This window comes from Maniola jurtina, chromosome 10, assembly GCF_905333055.1.
Source record: "Maniola jurtina chromosome 10, ilManJurt1.1, whole genome shotgun sequence".
NCBI classification, from domain to species: domain Eukaryota; kingdom Metazoa; phylum Arthropoda; class Insecta; order Lepidoptera; family Nymphalidae; genus Maniola; species Maniola jurtina.
The window spans coordinates 7,659,613-7,679,115 of NC_060038.1; the positions used below are offsets into that span (position 1 = coordinate 7,659,613).

A 19,503-nucleotide genomic window follows, 5' to 3' on the forward strand; every position below is an offset into this window, starting at 1 on the left:
TTATCGTAGCACATAAAATACTGAGCCGATTTTTTGAGGAATAAAGAGCCAATCGACTCGTTATTATGGTCCGGGTAACATAGGCCTTCCATTTTATATGAACAAAATCAATATGACGGATCTTACATTACATATTTTTTTAACTATTATTAACTTGCGGACATCGCCATCCATTGTTTCCGCAAAGTTAGCTAGTTCCGTGATCGGTTGATTGACATGTCTCGTTCCGTAAATATTTTTGGAGCAGTTGAGTGACGGGTCACGTTTCCGTATTCCAGGGCCACCGCCACGGCTGGGGCTGAAGGCGGCGAGCCCCGGCGTCACCGACGAGGACTGCAACAGCAACACCAGCCTCGCCGGAAGCCTCCACTCGACGCACGATGAGCTCGACGCTCACTGCGATAACTCCGGATACTTATGGCTCCTGGATTACAAGTAAGTTCATCATCATGATTCACCCGAACCCATCGCCGGCTCACTACAGAGCACGGGTCTCCTCTCAATATGAGAAGGGTTTAGCCATAATCCACCACGCTGCCCAATCGCGGATTCACACGCCTTTTAGAACATTATGTAGAACTCTCAGGTATGAAGGTTTTTTCATGATGTTTTCCTTCACCGTTAAAGCGAGTGATATTTAATTTCTTCAAACACCCATAACTACGAAAGAGAGGAATTAGTTAGAGGTGCGTGTCCGAGATTGAACCCCCAACCTCTCGAATAGGAGATGGACGTCCTAACCAGTAGACTATCACGGCTAAGTAAATTACATCCAAATATTTTTTTATTCAATGAGAATCTAGCGCTTGACTGCAAATCTGTATAGCTTACTTTGACTTACTCGTTTTAATTCTATGCAAAGTAAGCATAAGCAAAATATTTTTGTTTTGTACATTTATGTTTTTAAAGACAAAATTCTATTCTATTATTTTAGTTCAAAGTAAAAATACGCTCAATAGAGAATAGATAAGTGGACGCGCTAAATTGAATCCTGAAGTAAGCCAATTAATCAATCCATTGGTAACATCGATTTTTCGCGAGGTAGTACTGGAGCGCTAATCGCTTTGCGTTACATCTACGACTTTGCTGATTGGGTGTTAGCTAGCCGCGACCGAAGACTTCCGCCAGCACAGACCTAGACCAATTTAGATTTTATAAATATATAAGTAGTTGAGAACGACATCTGGACCGATTTCGATTATTTTTTTTTGATTAACAGAGTTCTCCGTGAAATTGGTCCAATTAAAGTGTAAAAATCTAATCTTTGAAATGGAGATAGAAATCACTCGCAGTCAATTGCTGCAGTAGTTATTAATAGAAAATATTGAAAACTTTTGAAATAATTTAAAATGACCAATTGAACCTGAGTCCTAAATTTTATTTTCAACTCTATTTCAACCTAATCACTAAAATATATGAAAAATAAGACTACATTAACTTTGATCTTGAACTTCAAATTAAAGGTTTGAAATCTGGGAGTGAAACATTAGCTAATCATAACAAGTTATAAGAAAAGGAAAATTGCCTATTCTTCATACTTTAGGCAAACTCGATCCTTTATACTGAAAGGTCAGATGTGCTAACGATATATTTTGTTACGTAAAATGACGAAGCATTTAAAGGTGAAAAGTTCGCCCTTGTTCCACGCAAACTTTACCTAAATCATAATTAGTATTTTAGTAACGTTCAGATTGTATCTTTTCCAGTCCGATGTTTCGAGACGGTTCGTGCCACCACATCTCAGTACTGTCCTCGGTATCCGCATCCTACAAGGGCATAAGTGACCTTACATCTCGCTTCGAGTTCGCTTCACGATACAAAGACATCGCCCGGGATCTGGACGCCAACCTCGCTGAAGCTGATATGGAGAGCTTCAAGACTGAAGACATTCACGCTCTCTTGATGACCGCCGACTTGCCACACGACGCTATTATTGATGATATAACACACGACGTGAGTAAATCTTTATTGATGTTAGAGAAACGATTCGTGATGATAATTTATAGCAATGGGTGTCATTAAAAAATGAGGCCACGCCTATTATATTATACGATCAGACCAGTGGGGCATATTGGCAGTTATACATTGCTGACTAGGGTTGCCTCTTGCATAGGTACTTAATAAATAATTTATACATTTCTAAATGCAAAATCACATCTTGAGAACTATAGAGACTTGTATCTGAATACAAAAAATAGAGACCTTCCTAAAGAAAGTAAGCCAAAATCGCTACTTGATTATTGCTGTGTTCATAAATTTTGATTTTTAGTGTTTGTACTTATTCATGTCCACACCACAATAGGCCACGTCAATGAAAATAGCCATCCAAGGTAATTTTATGACCCAAGGATCTAAAGATGCGAAAACATGATTATATAAATAAACTTGAGGTTTAAATTAAGACTACGGTATCGATGAATCGGCCTATTAGAGTGGTAGATGCTTTTGACGATTCGAAAGAACTTGTAAAAGTCTAATTGAATAAAAACATTTTGAATTTGAATTTGAATTTATTAAGACGTTATTCAGAATACAGACTTGATGCCTCACAAGAATTTGGTTAGGTACGTTATGTACATAAGTTCATGGCATTTAACGTACTCGGAGCCAGTGATTTTGGTAGTATCTTAGGAACTACTTAATTTTTATGTATTGTTATCGCTGTAAACTTTATTACCTACTATCGATACAGAATAATCTGCGACCTCCAAAGAAAAATAAACATTCAAGGTTATTTATCCTTTAAAATTAACCGTTAAGCTCATTCATGTGACAAATAAAACCTTGGAATTTTAAGTAAGTAATAGTTTCTGAATAGTAAACATGATTGAGCGGTAATCACAGGACCTAAAAGGCATCTGAGGAAACGTTAAGCATACCGCGATGTAAGGCGTTCGTGTTTTCACATTTTCACTTCGGCTTTACCATATGCAATAACTTTACGTAACTTACGTACGGGCAGTAGCTACGGGCGTTTCAAAATACTAACACACAGCAATTAGACATTATTGCTTATGGTTGAAACCTATATGTTTTTCAAGTAAAACTAAACGTAATGTAACCAGTGATACGGATAATCAAGTGATAAATAACACGTACCTAAGTACATATACAAAAAAAAAAACTTGTACAAGAAAGTAAGAATTTTCTATTGCGATATTAAGAGATCTCTGAGTTGAAAGCAAAGTTGACTATGCGGTTAATAGTTCTGGCTATAAATGTTTGTCTGGTATGCGATAAGACCTCCCACAGAAGGTACTGAAAGTATACTTAAAACATGTATTTCTCTAGGAAGGCTAAATGTTTATTTTATATTCTGAAACCAGCCATTGCTGCCAGTTTGCTAAAAGTGGTTAGTGTCAGCATAAGGTTTTTATTACTTTCGAAATACGAGAAAAGGTAGTTCTTGGAAAAGATAAGTCGCTAGCTGTTAAACTGCGCGTTAAGTTACTGCCAAGCATACTTAACTATGCGGAAAAACACGTACGGACCAAAAGGCAGTCAGTCGTCTTTATTATAAGGAAGTGGAGGCGAGTGAAGTGGAGAGTCTTTTTTTATGCTGATACAAGTTAGCACTTGACTGCTATCTCACCTGGTGGTAAGTAATAAAAGCTAAGATGGAAGCGAGCCGGAACGCCAAATCGCTTGGCAACACGGCTTTACCGATAGGGCGGTAGCCACGGCCGAAGCCTCCCATCAGACCGAAAGTCATTATTGAGAGATAACATGATTATATTATCACGTCACTTTTAACTATTTGATTAGCCTCGTATGTCTGAGCTTCAGATACGAGTGAAACGTAAGAGGCCAGACCAGAAGATGCCTGCAATTGTAAAAATATTGCAATCGTGAGAACAAGTAAGCTAATCTAAAATGCGAATATTCGCCTCCCAAAGAGGAGGTCACACGCTAATTTCCACTTTACCGCATAAAATAAATTAGAAAACGCTCGGGAGATGTTCTTATTTGGGCGACCTTTAATATTTTTCATGTGACCCATTTCCCTTATTTGGGTTCGGAAATATGACTATTAGGAACACAAAACTGTACCTACAGCTACACTCTACAGTTTTCATAACTTTTCTTATTATTATTCATTTTTTCAACATTAAAATCACTAGACATTGATGTGAGATTTTTTCCATCTACCATTATGAGCTTGACATTTTGGCGCTAGTTTTTTACGAAGTACGAATTGAAGCCTCCGGATGTATTATCAGTATCTTTAGCTACCTTAGTCTCATCTTCACTTTACGAATGTATTGTGCATTTAAGTAACATGTTTATCAATAAAAAAAAACTACTGCATACTAACCCACTAGCACCATAATCCATTTAATAGCTATAGGTTTCTAAGTCATTGTTATTATTAGTCAGTCATTGACTATTCTTATGTAATTTGTTATATAAGAACTTAATATCTTATATGCTGTAACAAACGATTTCTTAAATTTGATTATAAAACCATGAAGCCTGAGTAGCTATAGAACTAGTTAAAGATATTTATTTTAATACAACCATTATTAATCGATAAAACTTTATAACGACTCTTAAAGATTTAGACCTAGTTTAAAATCACTAGTCATGTCTAAATGTACCGCCTGATGTTACAAAAAATATCTAGGACTGCACATTTTTATTGTTTTTAACCGACTTCAAAAAAAGGAGGAGGTTCTCAATTCGTCGGAATCTTTTTTTTATGTATGTTCCCCGATTACTCAAAGACCCCTGGATCCATTTTGGATTTTTTTTTTGTTTGAATGGGTACACTGTGTAGGTGGTCCCATAAAAATTTGGCGAAGGTCTGATGAACATAGGAGATAGAGAACAGAACTCCTCAATGGATAAGAGCAAATTGCTCGCGATCAGTGTAATAGCTTAGTAAACAGTAGGGGTTTAACTGGGCATAATATATTATAGTACAGTGGGGCCACTAAAAATTGTGAAATAAAAAAATTCGAAAAAAAAACCGACTGCGAGCTTTAAACTTGGATTTCTTGTTTCTTTTATTATGATCGCACGACTTCATACATAGGTAAATTACACGCGTAGAAACAAAAAAATATTTTTTACTTTTTAGTGTTTGTGGTTTTTGAAGTCAGTTTTATTTTTCTTTTGATTTTTTTTTATTGTATACAATTGCTACTTGTATTTTTACATAAATACATAATATAGGTTTGAAATTTTTGTTGTTACTTAATGTTAATCTTTTTTTTAAGGATAAAAAATAGGATGAACTTATTGTATATCGGCCTTTACCTAAACCAGTGTATATCGGGTCTGTTTGTCTATTTCACCTTAGATATTGATACACTTAGACCTTTGATTAGGTCGTTAATTATTATTTTACCTATAAGTATCCGTATAAATTATGGCCTATAATGTAATAGATATACTATAAACTATAATAGGTATGTAAATAGATTTGTTAGTTTGTAATAGTGAATCTTATTTTAATAATTTGTTAGTATTTTTAAGAATCTATGTGTCCTTTTATTGAACACTACTTTAATCAGAAACTCATATTTTCTTAAGTATTTTCACGCAAAGGCCAGGTGTTTTGTAATTAGGACGTAAGATCGTATCCAATCTCGATCGCAAACATAAAAATGTTTACTTTGACATGTCACGAATTCTTTGCCCAAGCGGCGCGGCGTGGTGCAACGAGTCCATAAATGGATATATTTGAGTCATAAACAACGAAGGTAAACACTCCATAAGTATGTAAATAAATTAAGTAATACATATATTTACTATCCATACTAATATTATAAATTGCGAAAGAGCTAAGAACAATATTGCAGATGGAACCTAATTAATATTATTATTATTATTTGGCACTTTTTGATTTCTTAACTACTGTTCTTACGTGAACATCTCGAAATACTTAATTTCGGATTAGCCAATCTGCACTTACCTACATTAAATGGATAACATATTTTCTCAGAACTATACCTAATTAAACTGACTACCTCCATGGCATAATGATGTGTCTTATAAGCGGGAGGTCCCAGCTTCGATTCCTATCAGGAGCAATTTGGGAATTTATAATTTCTAAATTGTCACTGGTCTGGGTACGTTATTGGTCAGGTCTGGTGGGAGGCTACGACCGTGGCTTGTTAAACCCAAGCTAATTAGCGTTCCGGTAAGATGCCGTATAGAAACTAATAAGGGGTATTGTCATACCCCTTCCAAGTTACCCGCTTTCATCTTGGATTGCATCATCACTTACCACCGGGTGAATTTGCAGTCAAGGGCTAACTTGAAATAGAATAAGAAAATCGGTCAGGTACGAGTCGGACTCGCACGTATAGGGTTCCGTACCATCATACAAGAAATAACCATTTCTAAAGTATTTCTAAAATTTCAACTCTCTTCTTATTATGGTTAACGAGAAACAGCTAGCTGATAGACTTGCAGACTTGGAACGTATGGACAGCCTCCGCTAGGAGGCTTAGTAATAAAGTCCCGTTGGCACCCTTGGGTACGGAATCCAAAAAGAGAATTCTACAAAAAGATCTGAATCTTAGATTACTAAGGGTGCAGAACCCATCATACGCATTCACACTCTCAATGCTGAACAACAAACGGTTAGCGTTTACGGTCCATCGATTGTGCCACTTTCTTGTAGCAACGTCTCAATCGTCGACGGTGACGGGTGAAAGTAATATCGCCGTTTAGAATTAGCTTGTTATCCTAAGTGATTTTTGACAGCACGCTTTTAGAATATGTGTGTGCGCAACCAATTTTATTTAAAATGTATTTTAAATGTATATTTATACATATAAAAAAGTGTAGATAAATAATTTAAAATATGAGATATCATTAATATGCTACTCGTAGAGGTCCCAAGGTGCTAGAATGGCGTCCTCGCACGGAAAGCGTATCATTGTCAGACTAGCTGAATAAGCGACATCTAATGAGTCGCAGAGAGCCACTGGATAGGCGGTGCAAGGTCGTAGCACATGGAAGTCCCTATTGGAGACTTTTGCCCAGCTGTGGAGTGTGGACATCTATCGATTGACGACGATGAATATGATATACAAACCTTGATATAGATGTTAAAGTTATTACTAGCTGATGCCCGCGACTTCGTCAGCGTGGATTCAGGTTTTTAATAATCCCTAATTGTGCTAAAAGTAGCCTATGTCACTCTTCAGGTCTTTAACTATACCCAAGCAAAAATCACGTCAATCCGTCGCTCCATTGCGACGTGATTGAAGGACAAAATAACAAACTAACAAAGAAACACATTTTTGCATTTATAATAAGAGTACCTACTGAGGTAGTGAGTTGCAGTAGCGAATTTCCGCCGCGTCCAGCAAAGCATTTGCAATATTTTCTCTAGTGTACCCGTAGTAACCATTTCAAATGCAAATTTTGATGACGTACATCGAAAACATTGTTCATTGAGGAGTTTATTTAATTTACATTTTTATTGTTTTTGTTAGTGTTACGTTCACGCTGCATAACCTTGCAGTACTTGCAGCTTTAAAGGTTGAAACATCCACCACGCGCGTCATCGTCACGACGCTATATGAACTAGGTATACGACTGGACGTCATACTGAATGCGCGCGAACGCGTGTACGATTTGTAAAACAAGTAACTGTATAAAGCACGTCACACATGACACAGGAGCAGAGTGAACTAGAAGGAGGGAACTCTCGGTTTGATCTTGAATCGACTATAATATGTCACTGGTTCACAGAAAAGGCGAATATATTCGAATAATATATAGAAAAATTGCTTATTCGCCCTTTCTACAAACCAGGGACGATATGTCAAATATGGCTATGGGTGACGTAAAATAGAAAACTCGGGTGGATCGTTGCTTTTACTCGTTTTTTTTTTTTGTAAAATGAACGCTTTCATACAGTTCTATTCTATTTATATCTTCTATCTATTTCTAGAAGTAACGTTGGTTGCGTGACCGTCGCGCACTGTGTGTGTCTCAAACTTAACTTTTGATTTTGATTAATTTGCATTAAAAAAAAAAAAAAAAATCTGTATCGTATAAATAAAAACATTACAACAGGGAATCCAAAAACAAAAACAAGCACGTTCCATGAAGCAAGGTAGAAAAATGTAAAGTCAACAAAAAAGTATTCGGATTTCTCAAACTATATCAGATTATGCATTGATCACTCATGAAGAACTTTCTGATTTGTCACCGGGGGTCATCGTAAGATCTGGCAAATAGGACGTTTACCCCATTTGCCAGATCTTGCGATGGCCGTCAGGCGACTATTTTCATCGAGGATTTCTCAACAGCCTCATCTCAGCATATTCTGCTAGGAATGCCTATCACACGCTTCTAGAAACTTCACAATGGCATGCATCGACATTACAACGGGTATTCAACAAAAACTTCTGAAAATATGGTCAGGATCACCTTTGTTTCGAGACATCAAACTTCACAATGGCAAGCATCGACATTACAACGGGGATACAATGAAAACTTCTGAAAATATGGTCAGGATCACCTTTGCATCGAGACTTCAAACTTCACAATGGCATGCATCGACATTACAACGGGCATACAACAAAAACTTCTGAAAATATGGTCAGGATCACCTTTGCGTCGAGACTATTCAAACTTTACAATGGCATGCATCGACATTACAACGGACATATATACATTGAAAACTTCTGAAAATTGTTCAGAATTATCTCCGCGTCGAGACTATTCAGACTTCACCATGGCATGCATCGGCATTACATCGGACATACAATGAAAACTTCTGAAAATATGGCCAGGATCACTTTTGCATCGAAACTTCTAAAATCTTCATTGATTTTCATACTTATTCAATTTATTTCCTTTTATGAATTGCTTTTCTTTAACCAATAGGTATGTAACACGATGATGATGATTCGCAAGTAATGTTAATAATAATAGTTAGTTTATAATTATAGGTTGTCAACATGTAAATTTGAGTGGTCGGGAGTTCGATCCCGGGCACGCACCTCTAACTTTGTTTTAAGCGACTAGAATATATATTCACTTGCTTTAACGGTGAAGGAAATCATCATGAAAAAACCTGCATACCTGAAAGTCGCCTGTTGTTAAAGATGTGTGAAGTCTGCCAATCCACACTTGGCCCAACTGGTAAACTATCGTCAAACCACTTTTCATTCTGAGAGGAGACCCATCCTCTGTAGTGAACCGGCGATGGCTTTATCGTGATTATAAGCAATATGCTGGATGTATTAGACATTCATGTCTCTGTAAACGTACCAACGCAAAAATACAAATGTCGTGTGGTTAGGTTTAAAACTACTATTTATTGGTGTCAGCTTACATATTCTGCCACTATGTCGGACTAAAGTTTAGTGGTTAACCGCCGCCGCGTCGTGCGTAAGAGGCAAATTCTTGAAAATCAAATGCCTGTAGGAAAACCGGTCGAAGTTTTGTAATAAGTATCTACCTACCTACTCGTCCATTACCTGTACCCAAACCCATAATACTCACTTTATACTGAAAATGTAAATTGTTATGTGTATTTGAATTATTTCTGATCTTATAAATCAATTGACCATACAACTATTTTGCTCCTAAGTACCTAAGCTCTAAAATCGCCTTAAAAAATCTGAGAAGGATTTAGTTACGTTCATTCATCTGTTTGAATGTTTCTATTGGCATATGTACAATGTACATCTATATTAAATTAACATTTTTTTTTTTCAAAAAAATTACGTTGGTTGTTGGAACTTATTATTTATTTACTGACCTATTTATTTTGTATATTTTACTTACTTACGATAATTTATTTTTTCTATTCTATGTATTGTTTATTTTCTTCCTTGACATGTTTATTTTTCAGTTCTGAACTAATTTCTTGGTGAATACGGTTTCATTTATTGGTGTATTGCAGAGTAACCCCCAAGGCGAGATGTTTGCGAGCATATCAAGCTCTATACTGGAAAAGTTTCGGTTCGACAGTTCAATGAGTGGCAGTAGTTTGCAGGTTCGCGTAGCTTTGCTCTCAATGTCTCATTTCTATCACTTGATTGGATTCATTAAACGCTGTCATGATCATATCCGCACCACATACACATTTAGTAATAGTATGCTGCTCTAATTGCTACATGGCCTACGAGTATTTCGTAATAATTGAAATTAACAGCTGGCACGCCATCTAGCAACAGCTTCACAAATCTACATATTTAGCTCTTCTCGATCATAAGAGATGTCGCATTTAGGACTGATTTTTCAGGACTCACCAAATAATCTTTAACAGAGGAATAAAGTTGAAGACATTTTCATTATTTTGTTTTGAAAATCGAAACATCTTTATTTCTTAGTTAGAGATCATTTAGCGATAGGAAAACTACCTCCTTTATTTTTTGAAAGAATAACAATATAAACCCGGATAAAGAGCTTATTAAAGTTAAAATAAGAAAAAGAATACAATTAAAGTTACTAAAATTTTCTAATAGATAGTTAGGAACTTAATAACTAATAGGTTGAGGCAAAGACTCGTTCAGCTTTTTGAACTATTTTTTTTTTCATAATCTGTATGTTGTGTATTATCAACCCTGCCTTACTATTGATAGGTATTATTAAAATAGTATGATTAACGTTCTACGAAGACGCCCAATGTAGACTCAGTCATACAAATAGAAGGAAAGTCCAAAGTACTTTGCTCGCGTTCAAACAAGACTTCCTATACAGTGCCCCCATAGTACGTCGATCCCACGGGATGCGAGTAGTAAAGATAAAATCCCACCAAAAACATAAATGTGAAAAAGAAGCCAAGTTCTATAACCAGCGAGCGATTTAAGCTTCGCCGATAAAAGCATTGATATCTAGATAGGTGCCAAGTTCTATAGAAGGTCTTTGTATAATTCCTTCAGGAATGTACAAGGAACTTTAATTACTTTCAAATATTCTTCATGTTATTAAATACATGTAACTTGGCAAGTTTGGATGGTCACTTAATGACATTTAACGTCTAATGTGAAATATAGTTCAAGCTTAAGAATGCACTTGGCAAGTTTTTTTCCCACGAATAATTGATGTATGTAGATGAAAACTTGCCAAGTACATTCTTAAGCTTGAACTATATTTCACATTAGACGTTAAATGTCATTAAGTGACCATCCAAACTTGCCAAGTTACATGTATTTAATAACATGAAGAATATTTGAAAGTAATTAAAGTTCCTTGTACATTCCTGAAGGAATTATACAAAGACCTTCTATAGAACTTGGCACCTATCTAGATATCAATGCTTTTATCGGCGAAGCTTAAATCGCTCGCTGGTTATAGAACTTGGCTTCTTTTTCACATTTATGTTTTTGGTGGGATATCATTGCTTTTTGTGAAGCTGACCTTTCTTCATGTATTAAAATTACCTCACAAATATTGCACATAATTAAACTTTAAAACAACATTATAATAGAAACAAACTTATAAACAGATTTGTATACCTAACCTAATAGGGTCCCTAAAAACTCCACCTATCTTAAGTATCTTACAGATATTTCTAAAGATAAGGCTTTTCAAGACACACGGTCGTGTGTCGAAAGCCAAGTTAAAAGTATTTCTTTAGTGAGGCACGTGTAACGTTTGATTATAAGGCCTTTTATAATAATGCGACCGTATTAATTTAAGAACCCACTTCTAGATTATTGGAAATAATGAGTTCAGACTTAATCGAGTTTTGCTGTTTGGTTTACTTAACTAGCTAATAATTGATTCCTTGCATCTACTTGTATAACGAACTCGTAGATTACGATTGAGTTGTGTTAAATGCGAGTATTGATGTAATCGATTACAATTCAAGTATTGAATGATTTCAGCCCCCGTATTAGAACTTATTGAGTCCGAGTAATGTTTCAGATTCTTTTGATTTCATAGGTTATATTGAATTAATTTGATAACAACCTTTATAACTTGATATTAAGCGTGTGTAAGCTTTTTAAAGCCTTCTAAAAGAAAGAAACTTTGAAGTGGAACCATTTACTTGTGAAAAGTAAATGATGATTGGTAGCTCCACCACGCCACCAATGGTGAGCTTCTACCTTCCCTTGATATCCTAGGAAGCATATTTAGTCCTTTGATTAATATGATATCAAAAGACTAATAAGTCTGATAAAATACCAAGAAACTATAGCTCCCCCCCACACAAGTCATCATTTCAATTAAACTACCTACGCTGAGTATACTACACATACTTTTTGGAAGTGGTCCATTCCACTTATGATCAACAGTGCAGCATAAATGCTGATTTGCATTTTTTTAATATTAATGATCATAGGTAATATACTTTTGTAATACTTTATTAGTATGAAAGACTAGGATTGACATATCCTGAAGTGCAGCAATCAACGATTTATTAAAATTAATGACCTTGTGCACTGCCAAGTGCCTGGATATTATACTACTCAATAAGTGACTCAACTACGATCAACATTTTAGTCGTTCATCGCATCTGCTCAGCGTTTTTTCCTGCGTTTATGCTGCACTGTTTTCTTTTCGATGTCATTTTCTATATTTTCCTGCAAAATTGTAATGTGAGAGTGCACAGTCCATTCCTGGTCTGGATTTTTTCTCACTCGTTTTCTGTTTACAGATAATTTAGCCAAGTCGGGGCGGTATATTGTTCGTAAGCGGTTGTATTCATTTATAGAATTTTCTTGGGCCTTAATTTGGCTAGGGTCTAGGTTGATAAGATGAACACCATCCATAGTCTTGACTCGAGATAGAGCAACATACGCCTGCCCTCTGCTGAATATTGAGGAACCTAAATCGAGTAGGGCGTTGTCTAGACTAAGGCCTTGTGATTTATGGATAGTAATAGCGTATGCTAAACAAATAGGGAACTGTTCACGGTGAACATATGCATTACTCAATATCTGAAACTTAGTTTTGACGCGTTCTAACTCGTAAGTTAAATTATGGCTAAATTTAATTTTAATTTTTCTCGGTTTATCGTTTTGGTTGGCACCATAAAGTACTTTCTCTATCTCCCCAATCGATCCGTTAACCAACCCCAGGCTTACATCAATATTTCTACGCAACATTACTCGAGCCCCTATTTTGACTGTTATAACATTTTCTAAACCAGCAGATAGTGAAGAATCATCCTCGTTTTTCTTTAAAACTTCCCTAGCTCGTTTGTTTAAATATCGTGGGCAATCTATTTCATCTATTGCATTCAAGCTGATCTCTGGTTGTTGTATACTTGTTAACATTGCATTATTGAATTGATTACACATGTTTTTAGTGGCAAACAAACATACTGTATTATCAGGCATCGTTGAAAAATATCTTATAATTTCCATTAATCGTGCCGTTGAGTTATCGGAGTTTAATTTTAGGAGCCGATGAGATAAAGCATCTATATCTTGTTTTATTACAACACCTACTCTTATACGATTTAACATCTCGCCAAAAACTGGATCGTTTTTTTGCCTCATGTTTAAAGTTAATTCGTCATAAGAAAATAGGTCTTTCCATAAATTTGGTGCGCTAAGCGACCCTAACCACTTTGAAACATCTGAAGGTTTAATGCTCTCGAAAGGTGAAAGTTGTCTCACTGGAGGCAACTGCAATAAATCGCCAAACAATACGATATGAATTCTACCAAACCAGCCATCTTCTATATCGCCAGTGTCGAATATTTCTGTTAAACGAAGATGAACATACATTAATGTTACATTCGAAATCATAGAAATCTCATCGATAATCAAGAGAATTACGTCATGTAAATCACTTCTTAAAACTTTAAGGACTTGATCTGACAGAGAAGTGTACTTAGAGCAATTTCCATGCTCTACTGGTAGCTGTAGGAGCCTGTGTATTGTAAGACCATTTACATTAAAAGCAGCAATGCCTGTGGGTGCAGCTACTGCAACTAATTTGTTTAAATGTTGCCTAACCCAACTTTGGACCGTATTTATTAAATAACTTTTTCCAGTACCTCCCGTACCACTAACAAATAATCTCAATCTTGTTTTATTTTCAATCAAAGTCTCACGAATGTTATTAAAAATACGTTTTTGGTCCACGTTAAGGCCTTGTATCATTTCTTCAAGTTTATCTTCCGATACCAACGCTTTTGCGTTTCGAAAATCCTGCATTGCATTTTCAGCTTCAATAGGCATGAATTCCAGCGGATTTTCTATACCGTTATCATCACGCTCATCACTTTTTTCTTGGTTTTCTTCAATCTCTGCTACTTTTTCTTCAATCATTTCAAATGCTCTTTCTATATTATTCAGGAATTCGGTTTGCATATCTCCGTAATTGAGCCCAGCTTTAATTTGATCTTTTAAAAGATTAAAAGCTTCCGTGTAAGTACTTTTACCTGATTTGAGTACAGCTAGGTCTCTCCACGGATAAAATAATAATAAAAGAGAGAAATAATATTTTTCAGGACACTTATTTACATCGTAACTATAGTGATTGATTAAATAGGGCCGCTGTCGCTTCTTTAAAAATTTATTTGACGATAATTTGTGCATTTTAGCAGCTGCTGACGGTGCAGTTGTAGTCACGTCAAACCATCGAGCAAAATCATATAAATTCATATTTTCTAACTCCCGAGGCCGTTGAGGATAGTAATTATCTACCCAAGATTCGAAAAATAAGTCCGTGGAATCAGATTCTAGCTGGTCGATTTCTTTTTTAGTTTTTACTCTACGATTGCGATTCAGATTAACATCGAGCCACCTTATTGTGGTCTGCGGGTCAGTGCCGTATAGAGATATGCCCAGGAGTGTATCACTTGCCTCAAGTGCACCACATTCCCTGTTATTAAGAGCACGAAGACCTACATTATAGAGCCTACTAGCAAGAGATTTAGTAGAGTTTATATTGTCAAAAGTGTCTATTGCATGACTCTTTTCGCCTTTTGTGGTGTATTTAGTGATGTAATAATTTAATACAGCTGTTTTTTCTCCTACATACTGCAAGTCCATATTACCATTCCAAGCGAGAAGGATTGCTGGGTTGTAGTCGTTGATATATCGAGATTCTTCTTTACGGGGTATATTATAAAGTCTATTATTAGACTTTAAAGTTTTTCTCGCAGCTATTGATTCGATTACATTTTTTATCGTTAAAATATCAGTTACTAGGCGAGGAAATCCAAATCTGCAAACAGTTGTGAAACCTGATTTTGTTTTTTTTTTCCTTAAGCAGTATGAGTTATGCTTGTGGGTTTGATATTTCACTACACGTTCGTGTAATGTTGGTGAAATGTTTTTATCAGGAACAGCACATGTAATATATTTACTGATAAAACTTGCGACCTCATTAGCTGTTGACTCTTGAAGTATTGGGGAATTTTTCACCCACAGCATAAGATGGAAGTGCTGCAAGCCCCTCGCTTGGTATTCACGCCGCCAAAAATAGTTTTCTATTTCACCCAAAGGTGCCTCAGATGACGTAAGGAAAGCTAAAAGAGCTTTAAATTTTATTTCGATAAATCGTGACGCTGCAACGGGGTCCATTGCTACTAACTCGCTTATTGATTTGTTTTTAGCATCGGGTCCATTAATTTCCCTAATATACTCGCCAAGGTCCGTCCAAGTCCATTCTGAGGGACTTATAGTCAGAAACCATGTGGCAGGACCGTAATGACGAGTCATACATAAAACGTCGCTCCTAGGCTTTTTCCAAAATTGTTCGGTATTTCGTAATCGACTAAATATTGCCATTAAATCTCCTTCAAGCTCATCCTTCTCTATCATCTCTAAATATTTCTGTGCTGTTAATTTTTGGGTTTGATTAGTCACATTTAATTTATAAAATATACCTGCATTCAACTGTCTCAAATTTGCATCATTTAATAAGTAAAATATGTATTGCTGATTAAGTCTGAATCTGGAATCTTTTGATGTTAAACGAGATTTTATGAATTCAGCACTAGTAATATTTTTTTCTCGTGGATAAAACTGGCCAAATTTGCCTTCATTAAAAATATCTGGAAAGCACAAAGTATCTATATGCTTGTTGCGGTTATCAAATGGTGCCGCATTAACTTTAAGCATTTGATACAGAGCTGTAGCTGTTACATTTTGTTTCTTTTCATGTAGGGGATATATGGTATATTCTTCATAAATACTTTCTTTCTCTTCTGTTACTTGGGTGAGAATCGCAGGTTGATTTTGTGAGTCTTCGATATTCTCAGTCACTTCTACATCATATTTCAGATTCTGGTCAAGGCTACTTAATAGATTATCAGGGTTTTGCGGCAGATTGATATTTGTATAGTGAATATTATTCTTTTTAAGATACTTTAACGCATCATATATGTTATTAACGTTAACTATATCTTGCCATATTATTTTATTTTTAGAAGGACTACTTCTAACGAGTATGAAAAGTTCTTGATTTAGATTTAAGGGATCTTCGGGTTTTGGTAATTTATTAAGGGTTGTTTCTACAGGTAGTGGCAAATGATACGTCCTGCCCTTAACTTTTTTTATCATCTGCTTGTTAGGTAGATTTTTATTTGCCACTGGAATTAAGTTAGTTACTACTTGGAATGCCTTGGCCCGTTGGATTAATATTTTTTCAAAGTTATTTAAAGTACTAAGTTGTTTTGGTATATCACTGTAATATAGATTATTTAGTATAGAATTGGAAGGCAACTCATTGGCTCTAATTTTTTTTAAGCATAAGTGACAAATAAAAGAACTAGGTTGGACGTAATGAGACTCATTGAAAATCTGTAATCTGTGCCATACGTCAGTTTGTATTGGAATTCGTAGTTTATTTATAGCTGAGATGTCACGTAAACAAAGAAGCCTGTGACATGATATGCAGTGATGTACCGGGACATCAGCGCATCTTTTTTTCATATCATTAAAGGCAGACTTATATTTTTGTATCAGTAAATCTTCATTCAACTGTGCTTCGTCCATATTAACTTCACAATCGGTATTACTGATATTGTTCAAAGGAATTCCTAACTCTTTTAATTTATTTACATTAACTGTGTTTAAGTCACAATCTATAGCATTTATATTTTTGCCATAAAATGCTAACTGATAGAGTTCTCTAACTATTGTTCTTATTTTTGGGAAATGGGCTTTAATATTGTTAAGAATTTTAATTGTACTATAGTATTCATGGCTCTGATTAGATATCAAAGTAAATACATCTAATGCTGACTTCGAAAGTATAAATTGAAAACTTTTCTCTAGGTTTTGTAACACAGTTTCTTCTAGCAAACATAATTTTGAATTACAAGACCAAGAAATATTATTTAGTTTATTTTTCTCTTGTAAATTAAACACATTTGCTTGACCCTCATCATTTATTACAATAGGTTCATCTGAGCTTAACACTTTGTAGGAACTTTCATAATAATAGGACTCTTGAGTGCTCTGATGTTTAGATTCCCCTGCAAGAATGGTAAATTTATCTTTTATTGATGTGTCCGGGGAAAGACTTTTAAATTTTTCAACATTTACAGTAATTTTTTTTTGGAGGCGGTTGAACAGTTTAATGTAATTACATACCATATTATTACGTCGCTGAAGAACCCACTTAACAATTTTTTCTGCTTCTAATCGATTTTTTATTTTATCTGCCAATTTATTTATTACGTTGTTTTCGCTTGTGTACGCTAATTTTTTCTTTGTCTGATAATTTTTAACAGCATTCTTATTTACCTCTGGTTTTTTTATTGTGTATTGCTTTACAGCATTTTGATTGACCTCCGGATGTTTATCCGTATAACGTCTTACGGCACTTCGATTCACCTCAGGATGTTTTTCTTTGTAGCGCTGAGTGGCTTTGCGATTTACCTCAGGATGTTTCTGTCTGTAGAGCTGATTAGCATCACGGATTTGTTCCTTACGGGATTTGTTTGATGATTTAGGCCGACCTTGTTTTTGCTTTGGTGGACGTCCTTTTCGCGGTATATTTGCATTATTATGTGGTTCCAACGGTACGCAAACATCATAATGCCCTGATAATAGATTGCCCGAAAAGAGAAAGCGCTTTATGGGACGGCCCTCTTCACCAAATATACCACGCAAGCCGCCATTGTGGTACACTTCGATCCTTATGGGATACAAATTCTCTGCGGCCTTTAATTCAGAAACAGCCCCATAGGTAGTCGATTGAAGCATACTCACACGATACTCTTCTACAGAATCGTAAGGCTCACCGTGTTGGTTGCACGTCCATGCACTCAAATCTTGCCAGTTTTGACAGACATACTCGACAATTGCCGCACGCACGCTACTTGCTAATTGCGAGTCAGTAGAATTATGAAGTGAAAATGCAATTGAATGAAATAAACAACTTCCATCGGGAGGCATAGGAATTATTTCGTGCAATATGACCGTGCCACCAACCAATAACTGTACCGTACGACTCATACTTGAAAATTGAAAAGTTTAATCAGAAATATTTTGTGAAATAATTAATAATACCACAATAATTTAAAAGAATACTAAGATTTTTTTTATAATAGGTAGATAGTATATTTAAATTATTATATTTAAAGCAGTAATATTTACTAAAATACTATTTTTAATCAATTTACAATGTTAAAATAGAAAAGCTTAATAATTACACAACATACAATTTAACACTCTGCTACTGGAACCCAGGATACCAAGAATGCACTTGGATTGTATTTCCTAAAATGCTAATTTTAATCAAGCATGTTAAAATATATATATATGAAGATATGAGCTTAATAACTAGTACTTCCCAACACTCTGCTACTGGAACTCAGGATACCACTAACGCACTTAGATTGTTTTAAAACTTAATGTAATTTAACAATAATTGAGTAGTGAAGTCCACTTTCAAATTAAAATAACAAAAAATCGAGACGCGAACTCAATAATAGAACATCATCACATGATATTGTAAGTTGCGTTTTTGTGGTTATTTTTATAATTATTTGACTAGAATATATTCTATATCATTAAAAATTAACACCAAAATTCGCGCAAAGCAATGCAAAGAAAACAGCTCTCGCCACCTTCCCGAGCTTGAATGCCTTTACAAATATCTAAACTTGAAACAAACTACAGTATAACAATATGAATTCTATTTTATGAGTACCAAATGTATACAACTAAGGGTCAGCGCTGACCGAGCGTGGTGAGTCGAGGTGAGAGTAGAGACTGCGCGTCGAGTGGAGGTGGTTTCGTTGCCGGGTATTTAAGTAGAGTGACCACTAGGCGAAAATCTCAAAAAAATTTAAACAGACACAGTTTTCTTTTTAAACTAAGCATGATTATTTTTCTCATGTTTAGGGTTCCTTACTTCAAAAGGAAAAACGGAACCACTATAGGATCACTTTGTTGTCCATCTGTCTATCTGCCCATCTGTCATGTCTATCAAGAAAACCTGTCTCATTATTTCTTATTATAATGGCATTTTCTGTGAAAACTTCAACTGTATACATATTAAGGTTTATGAGATACAGCCCGCTGACAGGTAGACAAACAGACAAACAGACGGACGGATGGACGGATAGTGTAGGCTTAGTAAAAGGGACCGAAAGTTGGCACCTTTTAA

The 19,503-nt window shown here is 35.5% G+C and overlaps 1 protein-coding gene across 12 annotated transcripts in view; it reads left to right on the plus strand.

Moving 5' to 3' along the window:
* The window catches only part of LOC123868813, a 93,389-nt gene that overhangs the window by 54,449 nt on the left and 19,437 nt on the right, over positions 1 to 19,503 (plus strand). For 10 of the 12 annotated variants that reach the window (XM_045911444.1, XM_045911443.1, XM_045911445.1 and 7 more), the window contains 3 exons: positions 279 to 435; positions 1,707 to 1,953; positions 9,878 to 9,970. In XM_045911444.1, coding sequence (XP_045767400.1) covers positions 279 to 435; positions 1,707 to 1,953; positions 9,878 to 9,970 — 497 coding nt within the window. The remainder of the gene's footprint in view (positions 1 to 278; positions 436 to 1,706; positions 1,954 to 9,877; positions 9,971 to 19,503) is intronic. The other 2 variants (XM_045911447.1, XM_045911451.1) reach the window with 1 other exon arrangement.